Raw genomic sequence first — 19795 nt, 5'->3', positions numbered from 1 at the left:
TGCTGTTGCTGTTGCTGCTGCTGCTGCTGCGATTCGAGCACATCGATGTTGCCGCCCTTGCTATCCTTGCAGATCATCGAGCTGGGCTTGTTGTCAACCAGGACGATAACCACCGAATTGTTGTTATCACTCTGGTTGACAACCGAATGTCATCTATCCGGTGCATCCACATTTGTATGGCCTCCACCTCCGCCGCCAAAGGAGCTCATCGATGTGGTGGGCGGCATGTGAGTGTGGTGTCCAGTAAAGCTACTGGTCAGCGGCTGCTGGTCATCGTGGAGTATCGCCGCATTCTCATCGTCAATGGCCTCCGCCTCGGCCTGCTGCAGATCATGATGCGACAGGTGACCCTCAATGGTGGCCACCACATCACCGTTCTCGTCCAGCTGCACTTGTTGGCCTGCGTGTTGCGTTTGCATTGCATTGTTTGGGGGGGAAATGAAGGAAAATGATTTTGCTCATAGTTAGTCACCCATCACCAGAATGAAAATCGAAACATAAAGCTTAGGTCTACTAAGGACTAAGTAACTAAACAGAAAAAAAATCAGCTGGCTGCAAGTCCCACAATGTCCTGGGGCTCTTTGTCCATCTGGTTTCTTTCTTTTTTCCTTTCTCTTTGGTTAGTCAGTGTGCGAACGAACGGTTGGGGCTTAGCTGGGGAAGTATCAATGCCCCTGGGCCAACGACCTACCTTCATAGCCCTCGTTGTCGTGCATCTCGCGGGCGGGACCCACGATGTTCTCCTTCCCCTCGAGCACCGCCAGCAGGCACTGGTGGATGCAGATGTACTGCTGCTCCGTCTGCACCATCCAAACGCGCTCTAAAAATTGATAACCGATATAGATGTGCATTTAACAATGGTAACATCAAACAAATACTCACCCTTGCGCATGGCATACACAATGCCAAATATGTCCACATAGTCAGACGTGTTGATCTGCTGCAGGATGCGATCCAGGGTGATGAAGGTGCCCGACCTTCCCACTCCGGCGCTACAGTGGACCACAATGGGTCGCTGTTCCGCACCAATTCGATCGCGGAAGGCGCGCACGAAGCGCACCAGTGTCTGTGGCGGATTGGGAACACCGAAGTCCGGCCAGGTGGTGAAGTGGAAGTGCCGCAGGATGCGCTGTTCGCTGCCCTAGAATTCGAAGAGATATTCCAGAGATCGTTAGTGAGTATGGTGTGTACGTAATCGTGCTTGATGGACAACTCACCCTGCACAGCATGAACTCGGTCATCACCCAGTCGGCATAGTGACTGTCGTTGAGTATCTGCACCTTGATGTCCCCGTAGAAGACGGGCACCGTATCATTTGGCCAATACTGGTCGCACTTCTCGCGCCCCTTCTCAAAGCACCTGGTCAGCATGACTATGGCCCGCGAGTTGCTCTCCCAGCACATTCGCCAGAAGTCATCGCGAGTCGAATGCAATGGTCCCTGGGTCACGATGAACTCGCGCGGTGAATTGTGACCCGGCACGTAGTTGGCATTGATGTAATCACTGCCCTCATCATCGTCCACCGGCTGAAGCTTGAAACGTGAGTGATCGTAGGGCAGTATATTGGTGAATCTGTTCTTCGGACGATTGCAGGGCAGATCGGCAAAAGTGCACGGCTGATCCCGGCCCACGTGCTTCAGTTCCTCGAATTCCTCGCTGAAACGGAAGTCCGAATCGGCGGACATCAGGCGATAGTGCTCCGCAAAGTTCTTGATCAGAATGGGGCGATTCTGTTCGATTACGCTATCCGGCAGGGACATATTGTCATTGGCCCTCGAATCCTTGGTCGTCTTACGGCAATTGTTGCGTCGTCGTTTGTAGAACAAAAGCGTCACCAGGAGCACCAAGATGATAGTTAGCGGCACCGTAATGGCCACAATCAGTGAGGTGTTGTCTTGATCTGTGGATGGAAGTTATTCATTACATTAGTAGGATTATCGAGGAAATATTGCAGTAAACCAAATCATAAATCATAAAAAATGCTAAAAAATTCTTAAATAAAGGTTCAAATATTGAAAACATAACTTTGAAGATGGATTTTATCTTTAAACTAAGTAAACGTTGAGGTTAATACAATTTTGTATAATTAAAATTGCTTACCCGGCGAACTTAGCATTTCTATATACAAGTATATATCGGAACAGACATACATAGATGTTGGATAATTAGAGAGATTTAAGGTTTAGGTATCATTTGTTACAAATACAAACTTAGTTGATCTGAATCATAGATATAAGTTCATTTGAACTTTATGAGTTCTAGTGACTACCTTACATAATTGCATTTAATATCTATCCAGCTAACCCCACACTCACCTGTCTGAATGGGAAAACTGTAGGCGGTATCCGTGAACTTATCCGCTCCGGTGAACGCCCGCACCTTCACCCGGTAGGTGGTTCCCGATTTCAGTGGTCCGTTGCAGTAGCCGATCTTGTGATTGTCACAGTTCTCCGTGCCGATGGTGAAGTCCTCCACGGATCGGTTCTCGAATGGATAGTACGGATCTATGGCCTGATAGGGCAGCCAAACGCTGTACGACTGCACATCCAGCCAGCTGGGCATCTCCAGGCCGGAGGCATTTTTGGCATCATCCTCGGCCACGATGATCGTGTACATGCGCACCTGGCCGTTTTGATCCGAGAAGTAGTTCTTCCTAAACCGAATCTGGATGGTCGATGAGCTGCGATAGACCTCGGTGGGCACCACTTGGGTGGCAGGACGTGGTGGCGCCAGTATCGGCATCGTTTGCCGGTACTCCCGCTCCGGACCGAAACCGATGGCAGTCTTGGCCTGAATCTTGAACACATAGGTCTCGCCGGGCTTTAGATTCTTGATCACACCGAATGCCTCCTCCGACTCAAAGTCCTGCATGCCCGCATCCGTGAGATTATTGATATTCGTATAGGCTATCGAGAACTGGCGGATGACGCCATTTGCCTCACTGGATGGCAGCGACCACTCGAAATTGATCTCGCTGGGCTGGACATCCGTGGGATGGAAGCGTTCAACTCGACCTGGCACCGCTTCATTTGTCGTAAAGCTGGCGGACAGTGGTGAACTGCTCCTCAGCACCGACGATTCAGTGCCGGAACGAACCACCACGGTGAATGTGTAGTTCCTGTGGGGTCGCAGGTCACTGATGGTGATCTCATTCTTGGTGGTCATATTCTGGGCCAACAGATTGTCTGCCGTGAGGTAGGCGATATCGAAGTCATTGTACTCGCCCTTGGGCAAATCCCAGCGCAGTGAGATCTCTGTATCCGTGATGTTGGTGGCATGCAGCTGAGTGATGGGTTCCGGATACAGGCGATCCTGTCGTTGTATGGGCAAACTGGCCACACCACCGCTCACAGTCCAAACTGTGATGTTGTACAGTCGACCAGGCACCAGACCCGTAAACGTCACCTTGCGATCCGTATCGTTGGCCAGCTTCTCCTTGTCCCGGATCTCGGCATCGCCGAGGGAGAACCGATAGATATCGAACTTGGACGACGACTGCGGCGTGGGTGTGTAGCTCAGAGTGATGGTGTCCCGCTCGTCCTCCTTCTCGCCATTGGCCACCACCACGTCCGACTGGATGAGCGGCATAGTGCGCGGATACAGACTGGTGATGCCCGACAGGATTCCATAAGACGTCGTCTGGATGTCAAACTTGTACTGCACGCCGGGCATCAGTTCGCCGATGAGGACACGCACTGTCGACAAATCGTCGGCTGTTGTTGGATGAGTTACAGAAGCAGAAGGGGAAGGGTTAGAGTGGAACAGAACAGGGTGAAGCTTCAGAAGATTGCAGTTGAAAGGGAAAGGTAAAAGGAAAAGATGTGGTATAAATGGTTTAGGTTAACAAGAGTATATGAATGACAAGTTCATAGCCGAGAGGAAATACTTTGGAAAAGTTGATCCATCAGAGAAATGGAGAATATATTATATATATACCATCAGGAAAGATTTAAAGATAGAGTTCAGATTGCAGGCAAAGGAATTTAGGGTATCCATTTAGGGCAATGAAGAGTATTTCCAGAAAAACGAATCCAAGTCTAACGGCAGAAGCAGTTAAGATGAAATTCGAAGAAATTCGAAAATTCAGAAAGAAAATGGATGATTTTTGAAAGATGAGGAGGGGGGGTTTCAGACAGAAGGATGTGAGAGTGGTTCCGATTTATATTCAGGATTCGAGAAGGCGCCAACAATCCAATCGATCGCTAACTCACCCGACTTGTTCTCGGAGACGTTCTTGGTCTGGACACGACCGGGATTATCGCTGGGCCACCACTTAAGAATGTACGATTCCACGCGACCCTCTGGCTTGGGCCACTCCAAAGTGATGTTACGTGAGTCCACCAATTGAATGATATTGGACACCGGATTTGGCGGCACTGTGGTGTTCACCTCCTGCGGCACTGGACTCTCCACGCCAAAGCTGACCGTGTTCACCTGAATGGTGTACTTTTCGCCCTTGGTCATGTCGGTGATATCCGCCTCCGTGGACCGAACGCTGGGCAGGCGCACCCACTGCTGTTCGCTGTCCGTGCGATAGCGTATGGAGTACTCGGTAAATTCACCGCTTTCCGGCGGTGACCAGTGGACCAACACCGAGTTGCTCCTCACCGTCTCGATGGTCATGTTGCGTGGTGGATTGGGATCTTAAATATAATAGTTTTTAGTTAGAAAAAATATATTTCAAAATCTTGCTCATCAAACTTACAAACTGCTTGGAAATAGGCATGTGGTTCGCTTCGCAGATCGTGACTGACTGCAAACACCTTGAGTTCATAGCCAGCACCCGGCTGCAGATTCTTGATCACCAGGCGCGACTCCTTGGTCTTTTGGGTGCGCAAGTCGCTGGTTCCGTTGCGGGAGTACAGCACCTCGTACTGCTCCTGCTTGGAGTTGACATCGCTCTTCCAACTGATGTTCAGGCCCATCCGGATGCTCTTCAAGTCCTCGATGATGGGCGACGAGGGTCGGGTGACCACAAAGATGCTAGTCTCATTCGATTCCATCTTCTTGGATACCGCCTGGACGGACAATGAGTAGTTGCGACCGGGCAGCAGGCTCTCCAGGGTGAATCGAGTCCGATCCGTGGTCAGGGTACTGGTGTCACCATTAAATGTCTCCAGTTCGTGGTATCTGGTGGACGTAAAAGGCAAATATTACCATAGAGTTGAACTAGAAAAAAGAATCAAATCCCGAAGATTACTTACACAATGCGGTACTCATCCTGCGTGCTGGCCGGATCCGCCTCCCACGTAATGATCATGGTATTCGTCTTGTCATCGTTGATGCTCCGCAAATTGCGTACGGGCAGTGGTCGCAGTGTCACATCCCCGGTGGCTGGCCACGAGGTGACCTTGCCGGATACGGTCTTCACGATCACATTGAACGTCTTGCCCGGTTCGGCGATGTCGCGAAAATCGAAGAATGCCACCGGTTCGTTGCTGCGCGGCACCGTGGATTGGCGTCGTGTTGTGGCCACCGAAACCTGGTATTTGTCAAATTCGGAGATGCCCTTGGGCGCCTCCCACAGCACCCGGAACGAATTGGAGGTAATGAAGTCGCGGTCAAAGGTCACGTTCAGCGGACGCAACGGCACCGTTCGATATTGCGCCGTCGTCGGCAATGAGATCTCATCCTCGGACATCGTCTGCACGGATATGTTGTACGCCCTACCGGGCACCAGACCCTTGAAGGCAGCCTGCGCCGGTCCGGGCGGTTCGCCCTCCTTCTCCACATAGAGCACACTATCGTTGGCATCCGGCGGCTCGATGGATACCTTGTAGTGCGTGTAGATCCCCGCCGGATACGGCGGCTGCCACAGGACCAGCAGTGTCGTCTCATTACGGAACCAGACGATGAATTTCCCCGGAGTGTTGGGCTCTGCGGATTCCCAATTGCGCGTTGTGGATGCGGAAATGGATGTGGATGTGGATTCGCCGGACAAGACAGAGAAGTGGCTTTGCGTTAGTTGCGGTCGCGTACGGAATTTTTGGTTGGGTTGGAGTTTTAGTTTTTGTTGCGGGGATGTTAGAATTGTTGGGTTTTGGGCAGGCAGTGTGTGTGCGTGTGTGTGTGTGTGTGTGTATAGTATGTGTGTGTGTGTGCTAGTTAGAAATTGTTTGGCACAGTGGTTGTGAGTCGAGTAATTGCTAGTTGAGTAATGATTTAACTACTAAATAAATTATATTCGAGTTTAGTTAAGGAAAACTTCAGTGCCGAAAATTACATACAAGTAAAAGGGTTAATCATTAGCAATTATATATAATCAAGTATATAATAATCCACTGCTTGTTAAATTCCAACTTCCCCTGGCATTTTGTGCGATTATTTCCGGTTAAAGTATCTATGCCAGCAAACGTTGCATTTACAAAGTGACCACTGTTATTTGCGATTCGGTTGCTTTGCTGTGGCTGGACAAGCCACATTGTGCGATGGGAAAACTGCGAGAAAAGCGGCAGGAAAAAGTGTGGGAAAATGGGGAAAAGCCTCCTCCTCCATTTTTGGGTGGAGAAAGTGCACTGCGGTTGCCAATTGTCGGATCAAAAATGCATTTTGGAATGCAATTTGGACTGTAGCCTGTGCAAAAGGGGTTGGTTTGAGGTCAGCTATGTGCTACGTACACTGACAGAAATTAACTACCAGAAACAATTCACTGCAATTTATGGCTTATGTTAGTAAACTAATAGGTTAAACAAGCTAAATGAAAATTAATGGGTAATATGCGAGTCGCATGAACGGAAAATCGTATAAATACTTGAAATTGCAAATCTTTGTGTGCTGATGTTTTCTTTAAGTGTACAAATCAGTGGATTATGGGTTAGTTGTAGGCGGGGAGGGATTAGTTCTTTGGGTTGGTGTGGTATAAGCTTAGATATTACCTCTTAGGATCTTAATGTCCAGCAATTCTTTATGCCGCGTCCTTCGACCTTTTTGTCACGTGTTGTTAATTTAAGTTCATGTTTTGTGCGTGTATATTTGGTTTTTAGTTACAATGAAAGCGGGAGACAAAGAAGTTAATCAGGTTAAGTCACCATCACCGAATAGAACAATAACATATCTTCGTTTTTTGAGTGTATTGGTTTGGATTATTCTAGTTATGCATTGACTTGGATGGACTCACTTGTGGTGAAGTTGCGACTGGTGTAGGCCACCGACTCCTTGCCATCGTAGATGGTATAGGCCTGCACCTGGTAGGTGGCTCCCGGTGTCAGCTCCTTGACGCTGTGCTGGAATGTGTTGTCGTTCACCTGGAAGGTGCGGTTGTAGCTGCTCGACGCCTCCGACAGTCCGAGCACCTTGATCTTGAAGGCCGTATAGCTGCCCTGGGTGGGCGGAGACCACAGGATGATGGCATTCTTGCCGCTCCTCACCTGAACGGACAGATTCGATGGCGGATCGGGAGCTGCAAGTTGGGGAGAGCACACCAATTAATACGATTCGATTTGGATTTAATTCCTATCAATATTCCAAAGGCTTTGCAATTGGAGAAGCTTTGGAAGCCTGTTCAAAGGATTTAGAAATAAAATTACAACTACCCCCGTTCGAAATAGTTTGAAATTCAAGATGCAAGATTACAAACTAATAGAACTTGGCCTTGTCCTCCAAATGGCTTCCATCTAATTGCCTTTTCCTGTTGTGTTGCGTGCTGTTTGAAAGAGAGCAAACGAAACATGCAACCGAATACGAGTTGCAAGTGCCACAAACTGCTAATTGCAGTTCGATAGTACACATCCCCCCCCTCCCCCTTCCCCTTCAAACAGCCCCCTCGACAAATGTTTGTAAGCTGGCTAATGAGCAAATCGAACTAAGTAACGAAATCAATCAGACAAACGGATAAAGGGAAGGTACAGCGAAAAGAACGAAAGTTGGTTAATTGGAGTGGGAGTTCGGAGTACACTGTGTCTACACTGATACAAAATACGTATATGTTCTGGGAATTAGAAAATTGCATAGAAACATATTTGCCAGCATAATAGTTGTTATGTAGGATTTATAGAAAATGTATTAAAATTGCAGCAAATGCAAAGAAATTAAGTGTAATCTAAACTAATTTAAGGATCTAAAATCTAAGTTATAAAATGTGATTTAAACGAGTAACTCGATATTTTTGCGACTGTAAAAAGTACAGAGGGTGAAAATTCGACCGACACCTGCGAAAGTCCAGCCAAAAAGGGGGGTTGATAAAGGCAGTGGGAGTGGGGACAAAAACAGGGCGTTGAGTGCCAGTCTATGCCTATAAATTACCCAAGGGTCTCGTTTTGGGGAAAATGGGGAAAAGTTATGGGAGAAGGGAAGAAGAGGAAAGAAAAGCGCTACAAACGATTGTATCATTTGTAGTTTTAACTGTTTACAATAATGAGCAAAATGCTGTTATGTTATTATTGCCAACGCATTTTCAAGAAATTCCGCAAAAAAACACTCTTCGCTGCACTTTTGTTTTTATTTTCACTGCTGTTTTTGCAAAAAAAAAAACAAATGAACCAAGCTGGTCAACTAAAGAAAGTGTACAAAAATTTCAAGTTATCGGCGCCGATCGACAGCAAAAAAAAAAAAAAAACAAATACAATAAAAAAAGAGACAAAAGTAACATAAAGACAGAAAACAAAGGCAAAACAAACAAAACCAGTAATAGCCAACCACTTTTACTCAAAAACCGGCAGAGTTTGCAAGTGAAAGGGAGACAACAATATATATATATAGTCAAGATGACGATCGATTATATATATTTGGTATACTGCCCTATACTGGAGAATACGCATTAAAGGAACTTAAATTACGCATACGCCACGTTGATCTACCAGAAGAACTTTGTTATATCTTTTATTTATGCTACTAGAATTCAAAGAGCTACTATAATAGTTTTATAATTTAATAGCTATATATTTAAATAATTGAAGCAACAAAGAGCATTTGGTAAATGAGTTCTAAGTCAACGTTGCGTATGAGTAATATGGTTGAAAGCTTTGTAATACAACCTCATATGTTCGTATATCTTAAAGGTATTGATACAATTGAAGTATATAGTAATAACAGGACTACTCTTATCACTTATCACTCACCTGTTGTTATCGTCACCGTCCAGGTGAGCCAATCGTGGTGCGTGAAATTCGTGTAGTACAGCCAAAAGTTGTATTTGGTGCCCGGTAGGGCGCGTGAGAATTGAATCTCATCGCCGATTTCCCGCGAGGCAATCGTCGTGTTGGGCTCCGGATAGCCGAAGGGCGGACTATAGTCCAGTCGATAGGAGGCCCCATCGTCCAGGCCGGGATTATTGGGTATACTTATGGCTAGATCTGCACATCGAACGTCCTGCAAGAAATAAGATATGCAACATTTAACATTTAGTTAGTTAGGAGCTTCCAAATGCTTAACCCAATTTAAAACGTACTTATTATTCATTAAATAAATAGTTTATTATGACATTGCCCTTTATATGCGTTTACGTGTGACTTCGTTGTTACGTACTTGCATTTAAAGTTTACCCTCCGTCATTTTCAGTTAGCACAAAAAGTGCAATGACATTACAGCAACAATACCGGCAGCAAAAGCAACAAGGACGACTGGCAAACAAACAAAATGCAACGCGAGTGACAATTAAATGGCACATCATGATGATAATGACGATGATGCAGATAGAGATGCAGCTACCGATGCAGATACAGATACAGATGCAGATGCAGATGCAGATACAGATACAGACAGGGACGGCATGAGTGGGTGTTGACGTTAACGGTTGTCCTTGTTACTCAGCTCGCTTGCACAGAGAGAAATGGGGCGTAAGTAATTGACGAGTTTATACGGAGTTTCCTCATTAGCTCTCTGATTTATTACCTTCTTTAATACTGCTTTATTTTTTGCACAGTTTTCGTACTTTTTCTCAGTGCATCCGTCGGCATTCCTGGCGCTGTCTGTTGGTGCCAGACGCCAAATATTAACACCGCAAACAATGAGCTCTGCCGACGCCCACTCCCAACTATTTGGACTCCTCTCGCAGGACTCGATACCTCACCCCGTCCCCCGTGGAAACTGCCGCGAAAATGAGGCAAGCGGCAAAAATAAAATAAAAAACAGGAGGTATAATGGATTTGACTGGCAGAGGGACATGGGACGCAGGACACAGGACACAGATGCTGCCACATATCCCGCAGGACGGCAGACGCGGCGAAAAGGACTACGGCACATTAAAGGATTAAAATGACGGAAATGCAGTCGCCGTCGGTTGAGACTTAAATCCGGACTCTGCATTATTGCTTTGCATTAAAGCGAGACAATTGTACACTTTATGAAATGTAGTTCAACTTTAAATTGAGAAATTAATATAGAAAATAGCTTTTGAATTAAAGAAAGTAAAATATTAATATTACTTTAAGAAACTAGAATAAGTACATACATTGTATAACTTCAAAACCAAATATTTTCTAGAGCTAAAAAACCTTTTTAAAGCATTAAGTTTATAGTAGTTTAATACAGACCCTTCCTTCCCAGAAAAACACGATTAATCCTACAATTCCTCTTAGTTCCTAAGGGCATTACTATCCCCAATTACTTGACGTTTTGCGAACCACTCAATTTTAACGCTCAATTAGAGAAATGGAAATGAACGAAACCCGTGGTTATATCCTCCAATTCAACTGAAACTATCAATTTCTCCGGGGCGGTTGTTCAAACTTTTGTAATTTCATTTGGCAGCAATTCAATTCGATCAAATTGCGGGACTACTCTTATTTTTTTTTATGCGAGGCGTGACTGTTCTAATGTTTTCAAATGTGTTCAAATGACCGTACAGAGTACGGAAAGTTCATAAAAAGGCAGAAGCAAGTTGACCATCAAACTGAAAGCGTTTGAACAGCAGAATGAAAAAGGTATAACTCAAACACACACAAAATGGCGTTCGAAAAAATGGCGCCAGGAAGTGGATAAAAAAAAAAAAAGAAAAGTTCCTCAACTTGTTGGCTTGATTGATGACTTTGGTCGGCAAATAAAAAGTGGCTTGCATGCCATGTTTATGCGTCAGAACTTTATGATAACTATTGATACACATTTATGCCAAGAACAACTATTAAGAATGTTTCGTAAAAAAATTCCATTAAAATTTAACTATTCTCTTAATCGTATTTCCATAGTTCTTGAGCTGTAAATATTATCAGAATAATCACCAATTTGAGGCACGCATAAACCCGTATAACGTGCAAAAAATCACCAGCGTATGCAAATCTTAATTCAGTGGCAATTTTCACATTGCCATTTAGCAAAAAGCATTGTCAACCTGTTTGATTTGACAGCTCAATTTTCCCCGTTTTTTTTTTCTTTTTTTTTTTTTGCGCCTATCACTTTAAAGAGAGCACTTAGTGGCGCCCACCTGTACCCCCGTCGCAAAATCGCACTCCAACGCAACCCATTCCATTGCATACGGAATGGAGTTTGCCAATTACCGTCGTCACTCACTCAATCAATCGGTCAAACAATCAATTATTTATTATTTACCCACCCCAGTCGGCTTACTTGCAATATTTTCACAACACTTTTTTCGCCAGAAAACTAAGGCAAAGTGAAAAAGAAAAATGTACAAAATGAATTCAATTGCAATTTGCGTTGCGCTTTCGCTTCGAAATCGAAATGAAATGTTGGCCAGCAGCTCCAAAAACGGCTATACCCCACTTTTACCCCTGGAATACCCGTATTACCTCTTTTATTTAATGTTTTCATTTTTTTTCTTCTTTTTTTTTTTTTTGATTTGGTGGGCGCCTAACTGTAACTCGCTTGCATAATTGAACACTTTTTGTTGAGCTTCTTGTTTTCCTTTCTTCATTTCGCTTTTTCAAGCTGTGCGTCTGTTACTGGCGTTTTCTTTTCACTTCTTTCTGGCCATTACATGAGCTCAACAGCTACCATGGCCCATTAGTCATTAGCCAAGATAATGATGATGGTGTGAATTAGAGATGCTATTATTTCAAAGCCATATAGCTGGCAGTCAATGGGTTTTATGCATTATAAACCAGAGAACTTAAAGTGTAGCTGCCTCTTATCAACAGAACTTAGATTGGCTTTAACCAGTTGGGAATTATAGCCTGCTCTATATAACAACGGCGGTGCAAGAATGAATAAAAAGCCGTTTGACTGGAAAAACTCCAAACGCACATCACTGAAATCAATGGCAGCGTTAATGATGATGATGATGATGGTAAGTTTGTTGATTATTATTAACGCATAGTGTGTCAGTCTGGTCACATTATGCAATTAAATATTCGCATCGCATACTCCATTGAAGAAGTGTATTATATGGATATGGATATATATATATATATGTACGATTTGTTGTGGTTTCGTTTCACTTAAATGCTCAATTTACACTTTGCATTATTCGCACATGAGTTTTCGCTGGCGGTTTTATTTATTTTTTTATTTATTTTGCAATTGCTCGGGCACAAACCATTTGAGTTAATTTAACCACACCCCATATGTACAACACTCCTCTCATTTCGAGTCCACGCTTTGTGACTCACACATTGTGCGTTTAAGCCAGAGGCAAAGCCACGATTTTTGCAGAAATACACAAGAAATCATAATAATAATAATAATATAAAATTAATGGCAATTAACAATGGGCCACAAAGCCTTCGAATTTGTTATTTAACGTATAGAGTATAAACCCTAAGCCAGACATGGTCTTGAAGTTCGTAAAAAAGTGGTTTTATGGCCAAGGCTTCGAAAACATCGCAGATTATCAAGGATGATCATTGTTTAAAGTCGATCAAAAATGGGTTTTTAACTGCAGATAATGTTTTTCAAAATACACACATTAGAGAGTTGATGTTTGATGTTTAAAATGTCTCTGTAAAAGACTTTTTCCGCATTTAAATCATATTTATTCGTCATGTTGTTTTTGCTGCGATTTGTTTGTGCGTGCTTTTCAGCCGTGAGCCACTAAGGAAACATGAACTTCAACTTTTGCCGTCGCTGTCGCAGCTGCTGATGCAGACTGGCCAAGGCAAACAAAGGCCAAGAGCAAACAATCAAACAGACAAACAAATGCAAAGCAAACATTGCGAGCGGAGCAAACAAACACACGCTGCAAACAAACAACAACGACAGCGGGCGAGTTTCATTTAAATAATTAAAAACACAGTAGCCAAAACGGTTTGGCTAACAAGTCCAAAGCCGTTATAACCAAAGGCATTTTGGTATTAGGCCGTTACAGGTACATGGGTACAATATTGGAACCTAAGTTGAAATATGCTCTATCAAACTGCTAAGACTGAAATTCCCCAGAGTCTGCCGACTAGATTCCTACCTTTTCAAGTCCATGAAGACATTTGGACAAGAAATAAGAAGCGAAATCAAGATGCGGGAAGTTACGAGAGCTCACAAGTTAAAAGTTCAACGTCATCTCAGGTGGGGCACAGCCTATGAATAAAAGAAGTTCACAGCAGAGCCAATACAAGAAGCAACAATATAAGTAGAACAATGGCAACATGGCCCACACAAACACAATGCCGGCAACAACTGAATAAAGAAAAGCTGGACATTTTCCAGAGATAAGCCAGCACAAGAAAACAACTGGAGCACATTTTGTTATAGTGCTTTTTAGGGTAAATGCACGTAAATACTCGCCCTTAGAAAATTTGGCCTCTGTCCTGACCTTTTCTTGACTTGGGTACTTAGTTGTAAACACAAGTTTTCCCTGTTCCTCTCACTTGGAAACCTAAATATCGTTCGCATTCTGTTTATCCGTTTAAATGCGGGAATTTAGGAACGGAAAATTTCATAGGATTTAAAACTTCAATGTGGAAATGAATGTTTCTTAGCGTTGCAAGTTCACACTGTATGTACATGCTTCTTTGTGTTGCAAGGTCACACTATTTTCAATATGCCCGTTGCAAATCGCAAAAAACACAGCTAAATTGTTAACTATTATTTAGTCAGCTATTACTCATCTTGAAGTGAGTAACATAATTGCCAAGATCGCTTTAAACCATTAATTAGCCAGTAATAGTGCACTTGAAAGCTACATTTTTGTATCTCTTTTTTGCACAGAACTTTTACTTGTAAAGTCCCCCCTCCCCCTTTCCCCTACTCCACTCAGCGAATAGCAGAGCATTTGACTTGTCTATGAGTTGCATTGGTTGCCGGGCTACCTGTCCGAGAGGCAAAAGCGCAATTAGCATAAAGTGCTCCATTCGGGGGTCTCGAGCTTGTTCGTGCCTCGGACAGCTAACTGACAGTCGGTTGCGCATGGCAGTGGCGCCACGAAGAGGGGCTCCCAAAAGCACCAGGATGCCCTCTTGCTAATCATAAAACAAATGTCCGGCAACGCTCTTTCAAACTCTACATTTCTTTTCAAAGCAATATGCTGTTATTCTCTTAGAATAGTGTTGTGAAATCATATATAGTCAATAAACTAACCTTGTTGGGATATGGTTAATATATGATGTAATACATATGGAATACATTTTTTTGCTTACATCTCCCCCCTTTGAAAAAAGAGCACCTAAGCCCATGGATCCAGACGCTGTTGTAGTTGCAAATAGTTCTTTACTTATTGCTGTTGCTGTAGTTGAAGTGTGAAAAGTTGGCGGTTGAATTGCAGGTTTCAGGCGAAAGGTGGAAGACAGACGTGGTGCGGAATGGGGAAATGAAGGTAGATGGGGGGTCAAGATAAAGAGTGAACAATGAAATGAGTAAGTGGGCGTGGCGGAAAAGGCAGGGTAGTGAGATATGTAAATACATATGTCTGAATAAGTTGTCTGTTTATTGCGTGTGTACACAAATAAAAAAGCGGATCTTAACGTTTTAATGATCAATTGTTTTGTGTCACCAAGAAAAGATTTTTCTCAGTTCGAAATATTTCTTAATATTTCTTTAATTTAAAATATACATACATATTAAGTATTTTAACAGGGATATTAAGTGTGCAACAATCCTTTCTTATGTTGTATATGGTAAATTTATATTTTGCAGTGTACTTCGCTCCCCACTCTCCCCCCTCAATTGCCTCAATTTATGCTCATTTGTTGCTTCTTCGCCATCTCTTTGCGTTCAAATTGCCATTCATTGCACGTCTCGTTTTTTTTTGGATATGTTTTTGTTTTCAGTCGCTTTTCTTTTCGTTTCTTCTCGTTACTTTTCTTTTATTTCCATTTCTATTTCTCTTGGAATTCCTCTCCCTCCCTTCTTTCGCATTGCACCCGTATTGTTGTTTTTTTTTACTTTTATTACGGATGTTTTTGTGCTCTGAGCCGAGCTCAGTTCAGTTGAGCGGCTATTTAAATCGCTTAAGACCTATCCCCCCCTCCTCCCCTCCGCATTTCACCTTTCTTTCTTTTATTGGTTAATATGCGTGACTAGAATTGCTCACTCGCTCGTTTATTTGTTTGTTTTGCTCGTTGTCATAACATCGCCAGTTATCAGTTTATCAACATTATCCGCAACTTTAATAACTGACAACGAAAGCCGGAAACTTAAATTGGAGCCGAGAGAATGGTCTGCAAGTCAAAATCCGCAGTTGCGAATCAAGCGGAATCAGACGAATCTTAATCTTAAGCTCAGCCGATCATTACTTTCCGCCTACGACTTCCGCTTTGCATTAATGTCTGGCAAGTTCAGTTCGCCGTGGGCTTGAATCGCCAAAAATAGGTACATATGTTCGTTAGCTTCAAGTTTAGAAATGAATGTAGTTCCAAGGAAGAAGAAAAACTAACTAAATATTGCCAAATTGGCCTTAGTGCTCAATTTTGCAATTTTGCAATCAACAAATGTCCCAAAGGAACCTCAAAGCCCAAATCCTCATCACCGGCGGTGGTCAGTGTCTAAGTAGCTTCGCTACCTTCTACTTTTCCCATTTTCCAGCTGCCATTCCCATTGGCACTGAAGATGCCCAAAGGTATAGAAAAGTATTTGGTGAATGGCTCAGTCATAAAGCACAAGCAGACAGCGAAAGGACAGCATTTGTGGACTTGAGTTAGGCTCCCCGACATAAGGACATACCAACTTATGTATTTGTGCACTGAGAGAAAATGTGCCAACAATAACCCTTGTTATAAAGTTGTTATGCTTAAGTTGATGCAATAATATATGTTTAAATTTTAAACTGCTCTTAACTATCTTGTGAAATTTGGTTGCTTAGCTGAAGTAGTTTTAAATTTTATAATTTCTTTTTTTTTTTGTAGTAAATACAGATTTCTCTCAGTGCATAACTACACTAACTCGTGGACTGACTTGCTTAGCCTCCCTGCAAGCAAACTACAGTTCGCCTTTTGCTTTTGACCAGGCAATTTACCAATGAAACTTTTGCCCTGTTGACATGTGTATGCCGGCCTGTGTGCGTGCGTGTGCGAGTGTGTGTGTGTGTGCAAAAGTTGGAAACTTGCAGACAAAGTGAAACGGTGGATAAAGGAGGGACAAAAGGAGGAGGAAAGGCCAAGTAGCGCAGTAAGAGAATTTATTAGTTGCCTTTCATGGCAAATATTGCGACAAATGGGCATATAAAAGGAGCCAAAGGTGCCGGCAAATGTGGGCGGTGGGTGGCGGAAAATAGGCAGCGGGAGGGAAAGGGATGGCATGTCTAGGCGCAGTTTGTGCCCGTATGCGTGTGTCTGTGTGTGTGTGCTCTTGCACACATGGCCAAATTACCTGTATGGGAAAGTGAGCGAGCATTCAAAAGTTCCTGTTACACAGACGAGGCGCCATCTTGATAATTGCTTAATACAGGATACAGGTGAGACAGGTAGACTGTGCGAAAGAGACGGCCTGTGCATCTCGGGGATTTGAGAAACCGTCATTATTTCTCTAACAATATTTCGATAATGCTTATTTTAAGACTATTTTATTTATCACCACCAACTAATTATAATTTCGTTTAAAAATTACTTCACTGAGTATTCTGAATGTTGAAAATTTAACAAGTCTGTTTCAGCTTTATCATAATATTTTCAACACCTCACCATTTTCATTTTTTGCTGCTTATCTTTTCTGCATATCGAATGTGTATATGTAAATTGAAAAGCCAGGGGGAAAAATTGTCAAGTGCTTGTTGTTGTTCATCGTGTTTTTGTATGTTCATTGCAAGTTGAAAAAAATGTACGAGAATATGTAAATTTAAATGGGCTCCCAAAGTCAAAAATAAAGGCAAAATGACCGTTTTAACATTTTATATATAGTATTCTTTTCATTCTTTCAAAAATGCATACTCTGCATTTTACGAATTATTTCACTGATATTATTTTACACTCAATATTTGGAAACTTAGACAGTAGAATTTATCTGCACTTAAATTGTTTTTCATATGTATTATTATTGCAATTCATTTCGATTGAATCGCCATAATTCATTTCGGTTTAATTGTTGCCTATTTCAATCAATGCATTTTCGCCAGTCAATGAAAAATGAAAACTGCACAATGGGAATTTAATGAGCCGACTTCTCCTGCGCTGAAAATGACACTTTTGAAAACCCTTTTACTCCTGCCATCAAAGTTTCTGCTGCGGATTGCATAAATTATGTTTTAAATGAGGGGAGAAATTGTGAAGGGTCTGCAGTTAGCTTCCCTTACATACATACATTCATAAATATATGCAAAATTCAAAATAACAAATGCAAAAAAGAAAAAATCAATATTTATGCCAAGATGGAAACAATTTTCCGCTGCCAATTCTCCTTAGCCTCCTCTTATTTTCCTTCTTCTCTTTCTGCCAGAAACTTTTGCACTGAATATTATTCCTCGTTTTGCCATTTTCTTTGCTGCTCAACGATGCGTATCCTGGATAGGGATACAAATGAAAATATTTTGGGGAGGATTGCTGATTCCTTGAGGCAACTGGAAAACTGGCCATTTCAATGGGAGAACATTCAGTGGCTATTTAAGGTAAAAGTCTGAACCCAAAAGCCATGATAACGCACTGGGCATATTTTGGAAATTGGCTAAAAGTTGCCAAATAATGGTCAAAAAATGGATTGCCATACCTCGTTGTGCTCGTAATTGAATTCCCAATCGATTGGCATTCAAAAATCGGAATTTTATTTTTTTGCCATTTTTCGCAAATTTTGATGATGTTACCCCTTACCAAAAATGCAAAAATCGACCCAAAAATTAATTTTTCAAAATTTGTCAAAAAGTGATAGGGATAGTTAGTAGTGGTAATTAGCTGCACAAAACAGTCATTCTTGTGCTTTTATGACCATTTTTAGATAAGTTATGACAAAAACCCTTTGTATAAATCGTATTTTTGGACAAAAGTCGTTTTCCAGATTTAAGCGAAAAAACATTCAGTTATTTGTTCTTATAAATATACACATTTTTAAATCCCAAATATATTTAACACACAGTTACGTAATCGGGGTCACCATCGGCAATAAACAAAATGAGTGGAATTAGATAAATGAGTGGACGCAAAATCGAGTTGTGCAACACGAAATCAATAAATTAGCATTATTAATGGACCTTGTCGAATGCCCATCTCGGGGAATTAACCTTAATGTGTGCTTTGCATTTCTCCGGCTTTTCTTTCGATTTCGGATTTGGCTGTTGGCCCCTTTGACATTTTGCCAATACAAAGCTTTCTTGGTTTTGGCCATGTCAAATGTCAGTTAGGATTTTCCCCATAACCGAGTAAATGAGGTTGGGGAAATTCGTTATACACCAACCTATTTTCCATCGACGAACACGAAGAACTTGACGAAATTGAGCGACATTAGTTGGTTTTGATTTCATTTCCAGAGATTAGTTATCATGTTTGCAGTATTTATTTATATTGTTTTATTTTAAGTATCTTCTCCATTAAGTTGCCATTTTCAGATTTAAATGGCGAGTGCGTTAAATCTTAATTAAAAGTTAGCAGCATGCGGCATGCAGCATTTTAATTAAATGACTTCGACTTGCACTCGGCGTCGTTCGCATTCGCATTTGGATTTGCATTTGGATTTGGATTTGCGCAGCCACTTGCTTTTTGCACATTTTGCCATTTTAGCATGTGCAGCGAAACGTGGCGAGGCCTTAGCCCCAATTCAGCTGGCTGAACTCAATCCTTTAAGGATTTAAAGTGAGAGAGTGGAGAATCGCTTCTTAGCCCAGTTGGCCAAATCCCGGCAGATTGATGCCAAGGCAGATGGGATGCCCAATTGCGCTGATTTTGGGCCCAAATGAACAGCGCCTTTTCGGCCCTTTTCCTGTGTTGCCAATTAATTGGGCCACCTTGGTCCTCTGTTGTTTAAGCCAAACAACTGGCGCAAAAGTATGTCACACTTGTAATTAAAAACTTTGTTGCCCGCTTTGCATGCATTACTTTGAGCTCTCTCCAATTTATGCCCAACATTGTAATGAAACCAACTGATTCCTGCATAAAAATTCGCAATGTCACAGTTTTATGTGCTGTTTTTTTATGTGCACTTTTCAGAAAGCAATGACAAATGAATATAGCCCAACCACGATAAGCAACAGTGTTGAATCCGACTTTATAGTTCACAGTTCACATTTCGCCAGAACTTGGCTTTGTGGCTACACTTTTGGCCACAAATCGCGATGAAAAGAAATGTGTGAAGTGAATTTTGCACAAACCTCAGACGCGGTAATTGAACCACGCCCACTGAGGCATTAACGCCCCTGCCATACAAGTCCAAAGAGCAACATTTTAAGCAACATAAATATTTACGCAGCAGAAGAAGCGAGGAAGAAGCCAACAAAAACGCATAAAAGAGAGTGAAAACTAAATGGGAGGTGGTGTTGGTGGGGTGGAGTGAAATGTGGAAAGACCATAGGAAAATTCAAAAACTCCATTGGTGGCGGAGGTGGCTCCATAAGGCCTAA

At 42.6% G+C, this 19795-nt stretch overlaps 1 protein-coding gene across 4 annotated transcripts in view; it reads right to left on the bottom strand.

The window, feature by feature from the left end:
* Positions 1-19795, bottom strand: part of LOC6725695 (tyrosine-protein phosphatase 10D) — a 42167-nt gene that overhangs the window by 3219 nt on the left and 19153 nt on the right. The window contains exons 2-13 of one of the 4 annotated variants that reach the window (XM_039297419.2): positions 9057-9306; positions 7118-7399; positions 6876-6923; positions 5205-5877; positions 4706-5130; positions 4212-4643; positions 2316-3713; positions 2101-2118; positions 1218-1900; positions 883-1141; positions 692-820; positions 4-400 (exon numbers count right to left, since the gene is read on the bottom strand). In XM_039297419.2, coding sequence (XP_039153353.1) covers positions 150-400; positions 692-820; positions 883-1141; positions 1218-1900; positions 2101-2118; positions 2316-3713; positions 4212-4643; positions 4706-5130; positions 5205-5877; positions 6876-6923; positions 7118-7399; positions 9057-9306 — 4848 coding nt within the window. In that variant the 3' untranslated portion in view covers positions 4-149. Of the gene's footprint in view, positions 1-3; positions 401-691; positions 821-882; positions 1142-1217; positions 1901-2100; positions 2119-2315; positions 3714-4211; positions 4644-4705; positions 5131-5204; positions 5878-6875; positions 6924-7117; positions 7400-9056; positions 9307-19795 lie in introns of those variants that run through there. The other 3 variants (XM_039297421.2, XM_039297420.2, XM_039297422.2) reach the window with 3 other exon arrangements.

Source organism: Drosophila simulans, chromosome X, assembly GCF_016746395.2.
Source record: "Drosophila simulans strain w501 chromosome X, Prin_Dsim_3.1, whole genome shotgun sequence".
NCBI classification, from domain to species: Eukaryota; Metazoa; Arthropoda; class Insecta; order Diptera; family Drosophilidae; genus Drosophila; species Drosophila simulans.
The sequence above is the reverse complement of the archived record's forward strand: the minus strand, read 5'-3'. Positions and strand labels throughout refer to the sequence as shown.